Below are 16,192 nucleotides of genomic sequence, written 5' to 3'. Positions count from 1 at the left end.
GTCTCGCCAAGAGTAAATTATTGCTCATCAAATTTAACACATAGTTGAACCCAATCAGAGACTTTTTTTTTTGAGTGAAACTATCTAATCGAATTATTACAATTGATATAAAATGTATTTTTTTCATATCTGCTTTTATTTCATAAAACCCTTTTGCAAGAGAATTATTTATTTGGGAAAATTGTAATATCCGTCTTCTATATATGCTTATTTAAGTTTTTGATAATCTATGTTGTCGAATTTCATTTCGGATCTTCTATCTTTATTATTATTTTTTTTTACAATTTTAGTTCATTGTGATGCTTATGTGATGCCTATGATTCGTTTACGTGACCTCGACATATCAATATATAAACTATTCTAAACAAATTACCCTTGTCTATACCTAGATAATCGTATATTACTTAAAATTGTACAAAGACAACAACAATGATATGTGATAAGTAGATGTTGTGTTGGCATAGAATCTGGCTCTTGAAAATGTTTAAAACACATGATTGATCCAGAGGTAATCAATAGGGAAACTTGAGTTTTCTTAAATGCTGTGATAACTCAAAAAACTGTAATACAACAATATTGATGATGAGTTCTAATAATCAGTTTTTCCATATGATTGATAAAAAAAACGCCAAAGTTCACAAAAAACGATTCAATTAAAAAAAATATCATCATAAAAACCATGACAAGTGATCCAAGTATAACAACTTATTTGTGCACATGCATGATCGATAGATGAAAACTTAAATTCATAAAAAAAAAAAAAAACTTATCAACTGGAGCAAACAGAAGGCCGGAAAAACCTGGAATCAAACCACAACAGTCAACAAGGATAGAGATAAGATGAGCCTAATTTTAACAAACTTTGAAGGTAAAATTTTGATAAATATAAAGTGAAAAAATAAAATTTCATTAAATAAAAGAGAAAATAGTATGTCTTATCTGATTTGGTCTCACGAATTTTTATATGTGATACGAGTCAATCCTATCAATATTCACAATAAAAAGTAATACTATTAGCATTAAAAATAATACTTTTTCATGGATGATCCAAATAAGATATCCGTATCACAAAATACGATCCGTCACAAGTTTTTTAATTAAGAGGCACTGTGGACATTTTTTTCTTCCTTAGAATAGAAAAAAGTCACTAAATTAATCGAATTAACTTCTCATTGTTGTATTATTTCATCAAGATTCAATCCAAACCACGATGATATTTTCTTGTTCATGAATAGGTCTCTTTCATCCTTTTAGGTTTCTGCTCTACTCCGGGTAAATATCTGCCCGATATTGATTTGCACATATAGGACAAATCTCCTGATCACCATTTCTTTTTCATGACTTTTTTCAATTAATTTAAAATCTTTCACCAAGTATTTAGTTTGAGATTCCCTCGTTTCCCAAATAAGAAATCTTTACAAATAACAAAGATGAATCATTTTTCATACGCATAGTAATCGTAGATATATTACCAATTGAGTTTTTTTATAAACAGAGCCTGGATTTTTCATTTTTTAGTCCAACCAAAGCCGACCATAAAGTAGTCATTCTGATTTTCTGAATATCTCGTATCTATGCTTCAACCCTATATTGACCTAATTATATTCTCATAAAATCAATCCTATAAACATGGAAACAATAGTTTATTAGGAATAACAAATCACGTAGGATAAATATCAAGATTAGATTAAGTCAAACAAATCACGAAACACTTTTATTTCAAATTACATAAAAGACAAATATTAATTAAAAATAAAATATTATTGTCAATTGGCATCAAACATAATTTGATATAAAAAATGATAGCAAATTGTAGACGTGGTTAAAAAAAAAAAAAAAAAAAAAAAACAGGCGGGACAAAAACAATGGGAAGGAACAATTAACAAGTGGGGAGCACCAATTTCCCTTGATGTTGAAGGGAAATGGAGGGGAATTTTTGGAGTGTAACTTCTATCTTGATTGGTGGACATAACCAAGGTTTTTTTCATCACATGTCCAACGCACAAACTCAATAAATAAAAGGCAAAAAAAAAAAAAATAGCTTTTTGCAAGTAGGAGTGGTCAATTTCAAAGATTAGATTTTCCAATCTTTCTCAAAACCAACCTTTTTTACCAATTATTTTAACATTTTAAACCATATATATTAAGAATAGAATCAAATGTTTTCGTGTAGTTTTGGTGGGGTGAAAGATTGATTGGCCCTCGACCATGTCAACTTTGTGAAAGTAATAATTGAGTCCATCAAAATCAAACCCAAAATCGAAGAATCCACTATTGCCATGTGCTTCGGCCTTGGGCCCACCAACTCCATTGACGGGCTAATGCCTTAACTGACCGGCTAACGGTAGCTATCACCTCCCCACGTAAGATATATTCCGGTACTCAATCTTTTGTAACACGGATTAATTCAATTAATAATTATCACGAAAGTAAAAATTTTGACATAAAAAAAATATTTTTTCATAAATTAGATCAGATCGGAGACACGTCTCAAAGGAGTAGGTCTCTTGTGAGACGGTCTCACGAATCTTTATCTGTAAGACGGGTCAATCCTACCGATAATCACAATAAAAAGTATTACTCTTAGCATAAAAAGTAATACTTTTTCATAGATGACCCCAAAATAAGAGATCCGTCTCACAAAATACGACCAGTGAGACCGTCGCACACAAGTTTTTGCCGTCTAAAAAATCGACTCGTGAAACGATCTCACCAAAATTGTTGTCATCGACCATTTGTCTGATATTCTATACATGCTTATTGCTTATACTTTACTGGTAATATGATATAAATTTACATAATTTTTCGAGTTTGAGATCTAGGTCTCAAATTTAAGACGATTTTTTGGATCAAAGAACTAATATTAACATATATTTCGTCCCCAGCTAAAAAATGAGAAAATCTCGAGATATAAAAACATATGTCCAATTATTTTTCTTGTAGAACCTAAATAACCTAACCAAGTTATTTAATTGAAAATTTGATTCGATTAATCTGAACCTTCGATTTTTATTTCATGAAAACAATTTTTTTTTAAAACAATGTCAATGAACCTAAATAACCGATTTTCTTCGAAATGGATCTTAGATCTTAGATTATTTGTTATTTGGCATTGGTTTTCGACGGTCTTAGTTTGGGTTTTATAATCGATTTTGAATTCGCTTTATATCCGACTTTGATAAAAAATTTAACCGATTCGGTTCCGTAAGCAAAAAAATTATTATTTTTTGATTTTGTAAAATTCGATTTAGTCGATAATCGAATGAACGTTGTAATTATAAAAAGACACGCCGCAGTACATGGTGAAGAAAAATATATATAATTTCAGGTATTCAAAATATTTATAAAAAAAATCGTAATATTAAAATATAATAAGAAAAAAATGCGTCAACTCGGGAAAGTCCAATCTGTAGTCATCGTAGTCCAGGCTATGACCAAGAAAAATAGTCTGAAATATGAAAATGGTGGAACATAAGTAAGAAAAAGAAAATTATTACAAGAGATGACAGAGACAATGAAAATGCGAAGCAACGCGTTTTGTCAAAGGAGAACAAACAAAGAGCAGTCCCACTGTTTCCTCTCTCCTCTCTCCGTGGACGCTGTTTCACGAGTTTAATTTGAAGAAGAAAAAGATAATCTCGAATTAGGGTTAGGGTTTTTTTTAGCGAACTCCATTACCCGATTCCAAGAAAGAGGGGGACAAGTGAGGGTCCGAGCTTTTCTTGGGGCTTTATGAGGAACCCTTTTGGTTTTTCGGAAATGGGTTGTCGTTCTTTTCTAATGATAGTGTACCATCTTCACAGGCCGTTGAGGGTTTTGGTTTTCCTCTGTGTTGTCTTGTTTTCAGCTCAGGAGCGAGCTGTTTGGGGCTCCGATTCGGATAAATCCGTGCTTTTGGAGTTGAAGGATTCGCTTTCGGACCCTTCTGGTGTGCTGAGTAGCTGGGATTTGAATAGCCCGGATCACTGTGCGTGGACCGGGGTTTCTTGTGATTCGGGTTCCCGGGTCGTGGCGTTGAATGTTTCTGGTGGAGGCAATTCTTTGTCTTGTGCTAGAATTGCTCGATTCCCTTTGTACGGGTTTGGAATTAGAAGGCCTTGTCTGGAAAGTAAAGGTAAGATTTTGGGTACACTGAGCCCTTCTATTGCAAAACTTACTGAACTCAGGATTTTGTCCCTGCCCTTCAATGAGCTGAGTGGTGAGATTCCGGCAGAAATTTGGGGCATGGAAAATCTCGAGAATCTTGACCTTGAAGGGAATTTGATCTCAGGCTCTTTACCCGCTCTTTTTAATGGTTTGAAAAATTTGAAAGTTCTTAACTTGGGATTTAATGAGATTTTTGGGGGGATTCCAAGCTCTCTATCCGCCTGTGTTGCTCTTGAAGTCTTGAATTTAGCTGGGAATCAGATTAACGGATCAATTCCGATGTTTATTGGCAATTTTAAAGATTTAAGGGGGCTTTACTTGTCCTACAATATACTCAATGGGCCGATTCCCCTTGAGATTGGGGATAACTGCGGAAAACTTGAATATTTGGAGCTTTCAGGGAATTACTTATCTGAGGGTATTCCTAAAAGTCTTGGAAACTGTATTTGGTTAAAAACGCTTGTGCTGTTCTCAAATATGTTGGAATATGTTATTCCGAGTGAACTTGGTCGGCTGAATCAGCTTGAAGTGCTGGATGTGTCGAGAAACAGTTTGAGTGGCACCGTACCATCTGAGCTCGGAGGGTGCTCAAATTTATCTGCCCTTGTGCTGTCAAGCTTATGGGATCCTCTTCCGAATGTCGCAAGTCTTGGAGGTGGTCGCACAATGGAAAAGTTGGCAAATACTGGTGATGAATATAATTTCTATGAAGGTACAATTCCATTCGAAGTTACTAGTCTCTCAAGCTTGAGGCTGGTCTGGGTACCTCGAGCAACTCTTGAAGGATTGTTGCCCGTTAGCTGGGGTTCTTGTGACAATTTGGAGATGTTGAATTTGGCTCAAAATTTTTATTCTGGACATGTCCCCGAGGGGTTTGGTAGTTGCAAGAAACTGCATTTTCTTGATTTGAGCTCAAATAGACTTAGTGGTGAGATCTCTGACAAAATTCCTGTTCCTTGTATGACTCGGTTTGATATCAGTGGGAATACTTTGACTGGTTCAATTCCCAGATTTAATGGATCTTGTAAACCAGTGCAATCAACATATGGGGAATCCCAACAGCCTAATGATCCATCTGCTGCATATATATCCTATTTTGGTTATAGAACTCAGCTTGAAACTTCTTTGCCATTTTTTGAAGATGCCGATACTTTCCCTGTGATCCATAACTTTGGTTCTAACAACTTCGCAAACCTTGTGCAGTCAATGCCTATTGCATCTGAAAGATTGGGAAAGCAAACGGTTTATGCATTTCTTGCTGGCGGCAACAAGCTTAATGGATCATTCCCTGGAATATTTTTTGAGAAGTGTGATCAAATGAGAGGTATGATTGTTAACGTCTCTGAGAATTGGTTATCTGGACAGATTCCGATTGATATTGGCACAATGTGCAAGTCTCTGCTGCTCCTGGATGCTTCGGCTAATCAACTGGTGGGTGGTCTTCCTTCCAGCATCAGTGACTTGGTGTCACTTCATGTTCTGAATTTAAGCTGGAACCGTTTGCAAGGTATGATTCCTAGCAACCTTGGCCAGATAAAGGATCTACGAGGCCTTTCTTTAGCTGGAAATTCCCTGAATGGTTCCATCCCTGCAAGCTTGGCACAGCTACAGTCTCTGGAAGTTCTTGACCTGTCTTCAAACTCTCTGTTTGGTGAAATTCCTAAGGATCTTGAGAATTTGAGGAACTTGAAGGTCCTCCTCCTGAACAATAACAAATTTTCTGGGCAGATCTCCGCAAAGGTGGCAAATATGACCTCTCTGTTGACATTTAATGTGTCATTCAATAATTTTTCTGGACCTCTGCCTCTGAATAATTCCACCAAATGCAGCAGTTTCCTTGGGAACCCTTTCCTCCAGCCTTGCCCTTTGTTGTTGTTAGCTTCAACATCTGCTGATCAACACAGAAACTCGCAAAATGATGCTACTTCTCCATCATCAAGTTCAAATGAAACAAGTCAACATGGAGGCTTCAACTCAATTGAGATTGCTTCTATAACATCAGCTGCAGCTATTGTGTCTGTTCTTCTTGCTCTTATTGTTCTATTCTTTTACACTAGAAAGTGGAAACCACGGTCCAGAGTAAGTGGAACTGCTCGAAAGGAAGTGATCACCTTTACCGACATCGGTGTTCCACTGACATTTGATATTGTTGTTTGTGCCACGGCAAGTTTTAATGCAAGCAACTGCATCGGCAGTGGAGGTTTTGGAGCAACATACAAAGCTGAGGTTGCTCCAGGTGTCCTGGTTGCCGTAAAACGCCTTGCATTGGGCCGTTTCCAAGGTGTTAAGCAGTTTGATGCAGAAATCAAAACCCTGGGGAGGCTTCGCCATCGAAACCTTGTTACTTTGATAGGATATCATGCCAGTGAAACCGAGATGTTTCTGGTTTACAATTATTTACCAGGTGGCAATCTTGAAAAGTTTATTCAAGAAAGATCCACCAGAGCAGTTGATTGGAGAATACTACACAAGATCGCTTTAGACATTGCAAGGGCACTCGCGTACCTACACGACCAATGTGTTCCACGTGTTCTTCATCGTGATGTGAAGCCAAGCAATATTCTGCTGGATGAGGAGTATAATGCCTATCTATCCGATTTTGGATTAGCTAGGCTACTGGGGACTTCTGAAACTCATGCCACAACTGGTGTGGCAGGAACTTTTGGATACGTAGCTCCAGAATACGCCATGACTTGCCGTGTCTCTGACAAGGCTGATGTATATAGCTACGGGGTTGTGTTACTTGAGTTAATTTCAGATAAGAAAGCTCTGGACCCATCCTTCTCTTCATATGGAAACGGATTCAACATTGTCGCTTGGGCGTGCATGCTTCTACGGCAGGGCCATGCCAAGGAATTCTTTACTGATGGGTTGTGGGATTCGAGTCCGCACGACGATTTGGTCGAGGTCTTGCATCTGGCAGTCGTTTGTACTGTCGATTCGTTGTCGAGCAGGCCAACAATGAAGCAGGTAGTAAGACGGCTTAAACAACTTCAACCTCCATCTTGTTAGAAATACAGAAGAACCTCATTTTATTGACACAGAATGTTAAAAGTTCAATCGCATCTGTGACCCGGCACTTTTATGGGAGAAGTGGTTTTGGGTGTCTTGGGCTGCTGTTAGTATTGAATTCTTAGCGATTTGTATATTGTAGTGTAGCTTTTACCTTTACCCCCATTTTTTTCCCTTGCTTGAGTCTTAGATGAAGGGGGGATTCATTTACTAATGTTCTGCGGAATGAAGCGGATATTTGTTTATGGTGTTGTATACCTGTATCTCGTTTCTATTTTTTTTTCTTGGCTCAAGTAAAATAACAAAGATTAGTGAGTGTTTTTCCTTTGATTTCCTTCCATGAATCCCTAGCGTGTGAAATCAACTCTAGTTTCATAAAAAAAAGGCCCAGCTTTTTGCATGGCACACGTAGTTTATTCTGTTCTGAGGTGTGTGACTTAACGTCGAATCATTTTGAAAATTCGTGGACATGGATTGACATGTATTTTGTAGTAGTTCTAAACCCTTTGAAAATGCGTACAGAATGCACCGGAGACGAGGTGGAAATTTCTACTTTACCGAACTTGACATTAAGAATATACGACCAATCCATTCCAAATGTTTCCGTAAGTGACAGCGTAATTCATGGATTGTGGGTAATTTTCAATAGTAAAAACATATTTTTGGGAGAGCGAATAATTATGAGCAAATACTAGTTAATTTTAAAGATTACAGGAGACCTTTCAATACCAATCTTCCAAAGATTAAGCATTAAAATATGAAATTTAGAGCGAATTCCTGGAACTGGAAAACCCTTGGATCAACCAATAAAAACACTTGCTCCAAATAAATAAAAAGACTCGTCGTTCTTACAACCAAAGTCTTTCCCTTCGGGAACCATGTTTTCTTCATCAAGTACGAGAAAGTTGGAAACTTTCCAGCGGAAACTAAATCCAGAATCTCCAACCTAACCTTCCCACCACCGCCTCCGCCATGATTCACAATAAAAAAAAAAGATAGTTACAAAAGAGGAGAGGGATTAACAATTATGTGCTTCAAAGGGTTCTCCACATCACTGCCTCCACCATGCTTCACGAATTCGGCTGGTGAAAGGAAAAGACCGTGGCAAACACACAAGATTCTGACTTCCTCCCCCTTTTTGTATCCATATAGAAATCCGTCGACTTTGTTGCCATTTATTCCATCCCATTTTGTGGATACGTAAGGCATATTGAGCATGATGTTCTTGAGCTTTTCTTTTGCTCCATCTGTTGTACCCTTATCACCAGGTTTATGTTCCATCTGACCAGCCGGGGATGATTGAATGCTAGAAGGGCTCTTCACCTCTGCATTTTGTTTTCCTGTTATAATATATAAGATACGTGAAATCTCACATAGATTTAGAGTAAATTTAGCCAGAAAGTTGCCTTTCAACGATTATATGAGGTTAACCTTACTGGTTTAACTAGCTGAAAATAATAAAAGATCGAGATCACGCACGATTTTCTAGATGTAGAAAACGATCTCATTACAAGACAATACATAGACAAACACCTAACGAAGTATGTTCTTCATGATAATATGGTTTACAAAAAAAAAAGGAGCCGCCAAATTTATAATGCTGCATCAATGAAATGATCTTGAAGAGTAGAGTTGTCCGCTTTATGTGGCTAACATAAAATGTGAATACACAGGGTTCAAACAAAACACTTATTTCTTCTCCAGGCGGATAAGCAACAATGTTCCTGTTATTCTTAACTACACAGATTCAAAAGATTTGAGTCATGCGCTGGATCTTACATATTCTACAACAACAAAAAACCATGTTTTCAAACTCCAAAATCACCCAACTTTGTTCATCATAATCACATAAGAAGACCAAGTCCGAAATGGCATCTGTTCACTAATATGGACCCAATACGGAAATTCAACATACTTTAAAAAAAACAAAAAAAAAAACAAAAGTTAAAGTTCATAATTTAGACATAGCACTAAGAAAAAAATATAAAAATTACAAATATATGAAATGTAATATATACCATTTATATGCGGGCTCTGAGTTTCAGAAACTCCAGATGAACCACTCCCCAGTGATCCATTGGACCCTTCCATTCCATGTCCATTCTCCAAACCATTGCAACTTTCATTGCAAACCCTTTGAAAGTCACCATTTTCAGATTCCAGACAGCTCTCCTTATCCTTCACAACTCTCACATTCTTCAACTTCTCCAACCTCTTCTTCCTCGCCTCCATCCGCCGCATCGACTGCAGCTCCCTGCGGAGGCGGACCTCCTTCGCCGCCGCCTCTGACGGCAGAGAGCAGGCCCTCATCGGCAGCCCGTAGCTCTCCAACGCGGCCACACGGGGTTGTTGTGTGTCACCCACATTATCAGACGCAGCCTCAACTGGGGAAACCAAATCCGAAATCGAAGAATAACGCTTCAGCTTCTTTCTTGCCGGGTCCACACCAAATATACCGTTTGATGAAAGTCCTAGACTCAACTCTATCTCATCGTCTTCCTCCTCAAAACCCCGTCTCGTGAATTTATGCTGCAGATCTCTTCGAACCCCGCTCACCCGTGAAGAAAGATTGAATTTCTCGCCATTTTCTTGAACTTTATCCATGACTCAAGCAAGAGAAAGAACACCCAGAAAAAAGGTTTGAAAGAATTCGCCAAACACAAACACGGTAAAACACACCTCCGAATCAAAATTCAGGCGGGTTCTTCAAAAACCAAGAAATTCCGCGCGAATTTCAACGCACAAAACAGCATGTTTTCAAACAGAACAATAATAAAAATCCGGATTTTCGGGACTCTCGCAACAAAAAAATCCTATCTTTAAGTGATTTTGATACGAAGAAAAAAGTCCGGCGATATAGAGCAAGGCAATGGAGAGGAAAAAGAGGGAGAGAATGTTGGATGAAGAGGTGAAATGGAAGAGGGATCTTGATTCCAGGAGAGAGGTTGAAATGACGAAAAGGGTCATTCAACCGTAACGTAGTTCTGTCAAAAAACCAACACGTGGCGACAGGAGACGAGTTTGCACTCTGCCACGTGGTTGAGACAGCCGGTTTTCTAGGTGGAATACCAAACAGGCCTGTCCAACTAACTGCTAAGTCACATCCATTTAAAGATCATATTAGAAATTAATAAATTTCACTTTTCAAAAAATAATTATAATAATTTGAATTATATTTTTTTAACATTTTTTATTTTCTTCACAGCTTCTCTGAATATTAGGGGGAAAAAATTAAGAATGTTTACACATAATTTTTCGTAAAATTGTGTATCATTAGCTAAACTAACATTTCGAGTAAGGTATTTTAACGGATAATATAAAAGGTACATATAATATATCGTGCATCGACAATTACATCAATTATATAGCAAGATTTTGTTATTATGTCGTTAAATTTTTTTACTCATTATATCGTCAGATTGACAAATTGAATTTTGTATTGATTTTTTTGTGATATAATATTCGAAGTACAAATACTGATGTACAAATAGAATCGCTCTATTTTAATATTTAATTATTTTATAAATTATCATAAATTAGACTTATGATGATTTGGAAAAAAGATATGGGAATGTTGACTAGTTTTGTAATCACCATCTAAGTTGGAAAATGGATCAAGACATTGTACTTTTATTAGACGACATTATTATATGCTATATTGTATCATAACCAATAGGAATGGGAAAAAACATTGTACAAAAAAATATAATAAATATTATATTAAGTAAAGTATATATAATAAATCAGCAATTTGGTGTTAATTGCCAAATGTCAATTGGGAATTTGATGGTTCATATTCCCAAAACAAATAAATCAATGTCAAAACAACACAAAACCTCGTTGACAATAATATTTTCATTATTATTATTATTATTATTATTATTATTATTTTATCTTTTAAGAGATTCATATGATAAAAATAGATGGATGTGTAGGATATACGTTTAGGTATTTATATTAGTGTCAATTTTAAAATATTTAATCATGAAATATCGTATTTATTGTAAATTTTCAATATTTTGTATCGAATTTCATACGAAAAACACATATAAGCCCATAAAATATATAATATATTTTGTATTATATTATACATTTTAAAAAGACAAAACGATAATATCACATTATCTCTAATTTAATCAATAAAATCAAATATTATATCAATTATCATTTTTATATATTTTATTATTAAAAAATATTATTTATCTCTGAATTATATATATATATATATATATCGAATAAAAAATATCTCAAGTAAATGTTGAATGATTGAATGTCAAGTTGGACGGTGTCCGAGAGATTCTGTGGAAAATGAAATCCGAGGTGGACTGGAGTAGCGATTCAAGTTGCACTTTCGGAAGCTGCCACGTGGAATTGTTGGTGATATGTATACGTGTCGCGTTTCGATGCGGACCACATGTTACACGACAACGTGTAACTCGCAGAAGGCAACGTGCTCAGTGACAAATTTAATGAGCGTGGGCCCATCTACTACAATTCAAAATTGTGTACGATTTTTTTTAATATTGTAATTTTTGCATTTACGATTTTGATCCGATTGTATTTTTAAATTTTAGAAATTACTTTGTATTTTTTATTTTTAATAAATTTAATCTTCCTTCGTGTTCACTATATATGTCATCATCGCCTCCGTGTGTTATATCGATGTCTTGTGATTTCATGTAAGAAAAAATACTGAGAATAATCAACGATCTCATCTCGACTTATTGAAAACCAATGAATTTATGAAGATAAAGCTATTTACGATATTTTACATTTTTTTCGATCAATAATCACAAATCATCAGTTATGATCATTGTGTAAACGTCAATAAATCTGAACCAGACACATCATCCATTTGTCGCTACTATCATATCCACACATATCTATTAAAACAATTCATTGAGCTTGTAGGACCGAGTTCTTACCGTTTTACCAAAATTTCTTTCATAGAACCATATGAATTTTATATTTTATGATTGTGATCTCTATTTTTGTTTCTTTGAACTAAGAGTTAACACTTTTATTTATTTAAAATAGTTTTTTTTTATCAATATAAATATTTTTTAGTTATTGATTTAATTTACGAAAGATAATAAATAAAACATGACAAAAATTATAAAAATAAAATTTCAATTGCTAATCAGTCTAACATGCTTTTTTATATATAATTAATGTTTTTTAAAAATAAGTAAGAATAATTTTAAATATTAATAAGTAATAAAATGTAAAACATTTCTTTAAGTGAATTCTTTACGAAAAAATATACTAATTTTATTTTTGACAACAAAATAAACAAAACAATAATTGTATATGAAAATAGAGAATAAATAAGTTAAAATATTTACAATTATTGTAATTTTATAAAATTTTAATATATTTAATTTCATAAAATTATCTTTATGAGTGTTTATAAAATTTTAAAAATATATTAATATATTAATCCATCTAACACAATATATACTAGTTATTCTGCACACGCGATGCGTGTGTGTACAATCTTTTTTATCATTATCGATATAATAAAGTGAAAATTGACAAATTATGGAGGGGCTAAATTGATATTTGAATGATTGAAATAAAAAAAATAAAAATAAAAGTGTGTGTTGAAATAAATAAAAAAAAAACAAAAGTGTAATATTTGTATCATATAATGGTAAAATTGGAAAAAAAAGTTGGTGTCATCTCTAGGTAGTTATTATCATGTGCTCACACTTAATAATATAGTATAGAAGTATAGATAGTATAGATATATTATAGAAGTATAGATACTATAGAAGTATAATAAAAAAATTAAAACCAATATAACATCTGAATAATCTTATAATTTCTATTTTGTAGTCGTTACTCGATCTCTTTTTTCCCAAATTCAGCAATGGCGTCAACAATTAAATCGCTAATACAAACACTTCATCGATACGTGAAGAATCAATGGTCTTTCACTCATTCTTTAACTCAATACTCGACACCTTTTGAACTCATATACGCAGATGTTTGGGGGCCAGCACATACTTTGTCTAGAAATTGATTAAATATTATGTGAGTTTTGTTGATGCCTACAGTAGGTTCACTTGAATTTACCTTCTCAAACTTAAGTCTGAAGTGTATTCCATGTTCCTTCAATTTAAGAAGCATGATGAAACCAAATTTCAGAAAAAAAAATAAGATATTACAAACCGATTCTGGAGGAGAGTTTCGATCTCTATCTCAATTTCTTCATGATCAAGGCATAATTCATAGGTTCTCTTGCCCATACACATCTCAGCAAAATGGTGTCGTTGAAAGAAAACACCGCCATATTGTTGAGATTGGTCTTTCCTTACTTGCTCACGCTTCTATGCCATTAAGTTTCTGGGAAGACGCTTTCCTCAGTGCTGTTCACCTTATCAACAACCTTCCAACTTCTGGTAATCGTGGTCATATACCACTCACGCTTCTCTATCGTCAAACTCCAGATTTTTCTTCTTTTCGTGTTTCTGGGTGTCTCTGCTTCCCGTGTCTCTGACCATATAACAACCATAAGCTTCAATTCCGCTCCAAACCTTGTATCTTCTTAGGATATAGTGCTGTTCATAAAGGCTTTATTTGTTACAACAAGGATGGTCGGGTTTACATCTCTAGGGATGTTAAATTCAATGAATTGGTGTTTCTTTATGACAGCATGTTCCACTCTGCTCCTAAAGATCACTCAGACACTACATTACTTTATTTACCTCAACTCATCTCCTCTAACACACCTCAAAACTCCCCCATAAATCATCACTCTAATTCTCATTCATCTCCAGTTGGTCCATCTCCCATCATTTCCACATCTCCATCCCCTACTTCAGCGTGCTCAACCTCTGTCTCTTCTCCCAAAATTCATCACCCAATGATTACTCGATCCAAGGCTGGAATCTTCAAGCCAAAAATTTTCGTAACAAGTTGTTTTATTCCTCGAGATCCTGTGACTTATCTTGAGGCAAAGGTTCTCCGAAATGGTGTCAGGCCATGAACAGTGAGTATCAAGCCCTAGTCCAAAATCAGACTTGGTCTCTTGTTGAAGCTCCAACTCATGCCCCGATCATAGGCTGCAAGTGGGTCTTTAAACTCAAGACTAATCCTAATGGATCTGTTGCTCGGTATAAGGCTCGTCTCGTGGCAAAAAGGTACTCCCAAACCCCTGGTTTAGATTACACAGAAACTTTTAGTCCAGTTGTCAAGCCAACCACTATACGGCTTGTGCTCACCGTTGCTATCTCCAAGGGCTGGAACATTCGTCAGGTTGACTTTAATAATGCCTTTTTACATGGACATCTTGATGAGATAGTCTATATGCATCAACCGCCTGGCTTTGAGATCCAGTCACGCAACTCCCAACTCGTCTGTAGATTGCACAAAGCCATTTATGGCTTAAAACAAGCCCCTCGTGCTTGGTTTGACAAACTCAAACTTGCTCTAACATCAATGGGTTTCTCAGCGTCCAAGGCCAACACATATCTCTTTGTCAAGTTTGATTCCAGCTCTATTCTCTATGTTCTTGTATATGTGGATGACATCTTAATTACAGGAAATAATAGCTCTCATGTTCAAGACTTGATCTTACAGTTACACACTCAGTTCTCTCTTAAAAATCTTGGAAATTTGTCTGTTTTCTTGGGTATAGAAGTGATTAAATCTACTAACCAATCGTTAGTTCTCACTCAAGCCAAGTATACACCGATGATTACCAACAGCAAGTTATCTGCACATGACGGTGAAATCTTTGAAGATGCTACCTTATATCGAAGTACAGTCGGCGCTCTTCAATACCTTACTATTACACGACCCTATATTTCTTTCAGTGTGAATAAAGTGTGTCAGTTTATGCAACGACCTCTTCACACACATTGGAAACTGTCAAGCGTATTCTTCGATATCTCACAGGAACTCTTGACGTTGGTCTCCATCTCACCTCGTCCTCTAATCTCAGTCTTGTTGGCTACTGTGATGGTGATTGGGGAAGCGATATTGATGATCGACGATCCACTTCTGGGTTTTGTTGGTTTTTTGGAAACACTCCTGTCTCTTGGACCTCTAAAAAACAAGCCGTGGTTTCACGTTCTAGTACTGAAGCCGAATATCGAAGTCTTGCCAATGCTATATGCCTATATCGGAACTTCTTTGAATACAATCTCTTTTATCTGAACTTCATGTTCTGCCAGTAGCACCTCCCATCATATGGTGTGATAATCTCAGCACCATTGCATTAAGTGCAAATCCAGTCCTTCATGCTCGCACAAAGCATCTTGAGCTTGATCTCCATTTTGTCCGAGAGAAAGTGCTATCAAGGCTATCTCCGTTCGTCCCGTTCCAACTTCTGATCAAATAGCAGATATTCTCACTAAACCATTGACCGCTGCCTCTTTTCTCAAATTACGGTCCAAGCTCAGAGTTCTTCCTTCACCACTGCTGAGCTTGTGGGAGGAAATTACAGTGAACAAAGATTCAAGGCCTAAATCAACCCATCAAAGTCCAGTCCATGATCAAGCAATCAAGTCTGGGCCCATCAAGAAAGATGCGGATAAATATGCATCTCCGATATAACAGATTAGATTTTGTCTGTCATAGTAGTTACAACAGAAATCCATGTGTCATGTTTTCATTTGTTATACTTGTTATAAATCAAGGATCAACAGTGTAAACAATTATTCACGATGAATAAAATTATCCAAGTTTGTTAGTCTTCAAGCTTTACTAACTATGGGAAATCACGATATATGGATGAGTTACAAATGGTTGGGCCATTTGATTTGTTCCATTAATTTTGTTGTGAAAATTTGTGGATTGTGTTTATGATCGATAATCCGAGAATGATTTGATATCAAAGGTGGCGATATGCGAACTTTGAATTGACATTTTTTTTGGCTTAACGTGAAAGTTGATTTCACAAATCTCTTTGGTTCTTAAAAAGTTACATTTTTGAGAAATACTTTTCGAGGTCTAGTTTACAATATGGTAGAATCTTAAATCGCCATTGGATCAGATCATGCTGTCACTGTTACTGCTGCTGCTGCTA

General features: G+C 35.7%; 2 protein-coding genes across 2 annotated transcripts; one reads left to right on the top strand and one right to left on the bottom strand.

Moving 5' to 3' along the window:
- Positions 1-3,390: 3,390 nt before the first annotated feature.
- On the top strand, positions 3,391-7,483 carry LOC142534629 (LRR receptor-like serine/threonine-protein kinase RPK2). Its single transcript, XM_075641484.1, has one exon. It carries the CDS (start codon positions 3,733-3,735, stop codon positions 7,156-7,158), a length of 3,426 nt encoding a protein of 1,141 aa, XP_075497599.1. The 5' UTR covers positions 3,391-3,732; the 3' UTR covers positions 7,159-7,483.
- Positions 7,484-7,842: 359 nt separating this feature from the next.
- LOC142534637 (ninja-family protein AFP3-like) lies at positions 7,843-10,108 on the bottom strand. The gene is made up of 2 exons (XM_075641493.1): positions 9,177-10,108; positions 7,843-8,498 (listed from the first exon to the last, which is right to left on the bottom strand). The coding sequence occupies exons 1-2, from the start codon at positions 9,760-9,762 to the stop codon at positions 8,158-8,160; spliced, it is 927 nt and encodes a 308-aa protein (XP_075497608.1). The 5' UTR covers positions 9,763-10,108; the 3' UTR covers positions 7,843-8,157.
- Between the last annotated feature and the right edge of the window lie 6,084 nt (positions 10,109-16,192).

This window comes from Primulina tabacum, unplaced genomic scaffold, assembly GCF_025594145.1.
Source record: "Primulina tabacum isolate GXHZ01 unplaced genomic scaffold, ASM2559414v2 Contig631, whole genome shotgun sequence".
Lineage (NCBI taxonomy): Eukaryota > Viridiplantae > Streptophyta > Magnoliopsida > Lamiales > Gesneriaceae > Primulina > Primulina tabacum.
This window is presented reverse-complemented; position numbering and strand designations above follow the sequence as displayed.

What these genes read in the sequence shown, in the direction of transcription:
- LOC142534629 (XM_075641484.1), top strand. Translation starts at nt 3,733, where the DNA reads ATGAGGAACCCTTTTGGTTTTTCGGAAATGGGTTGTCGTTCTTTTCTA.
- LOC142534637 (XM_075641493.1), bottom strand. Translation starts at nt 9,762, where the DNA reads ATGGATAAAGTTCAAGAAAATGGCGAGAAATTCAATCTTTCTTCACGG. An exon ending in TCAGAGCCCGCATATAAATG is followed by an intron (nt 8,499 to 9,176) that starts GTATATATTACA and finishes ATATTATAACAG; the next exon opens with GAAAACAAAATGCAGAGGTG.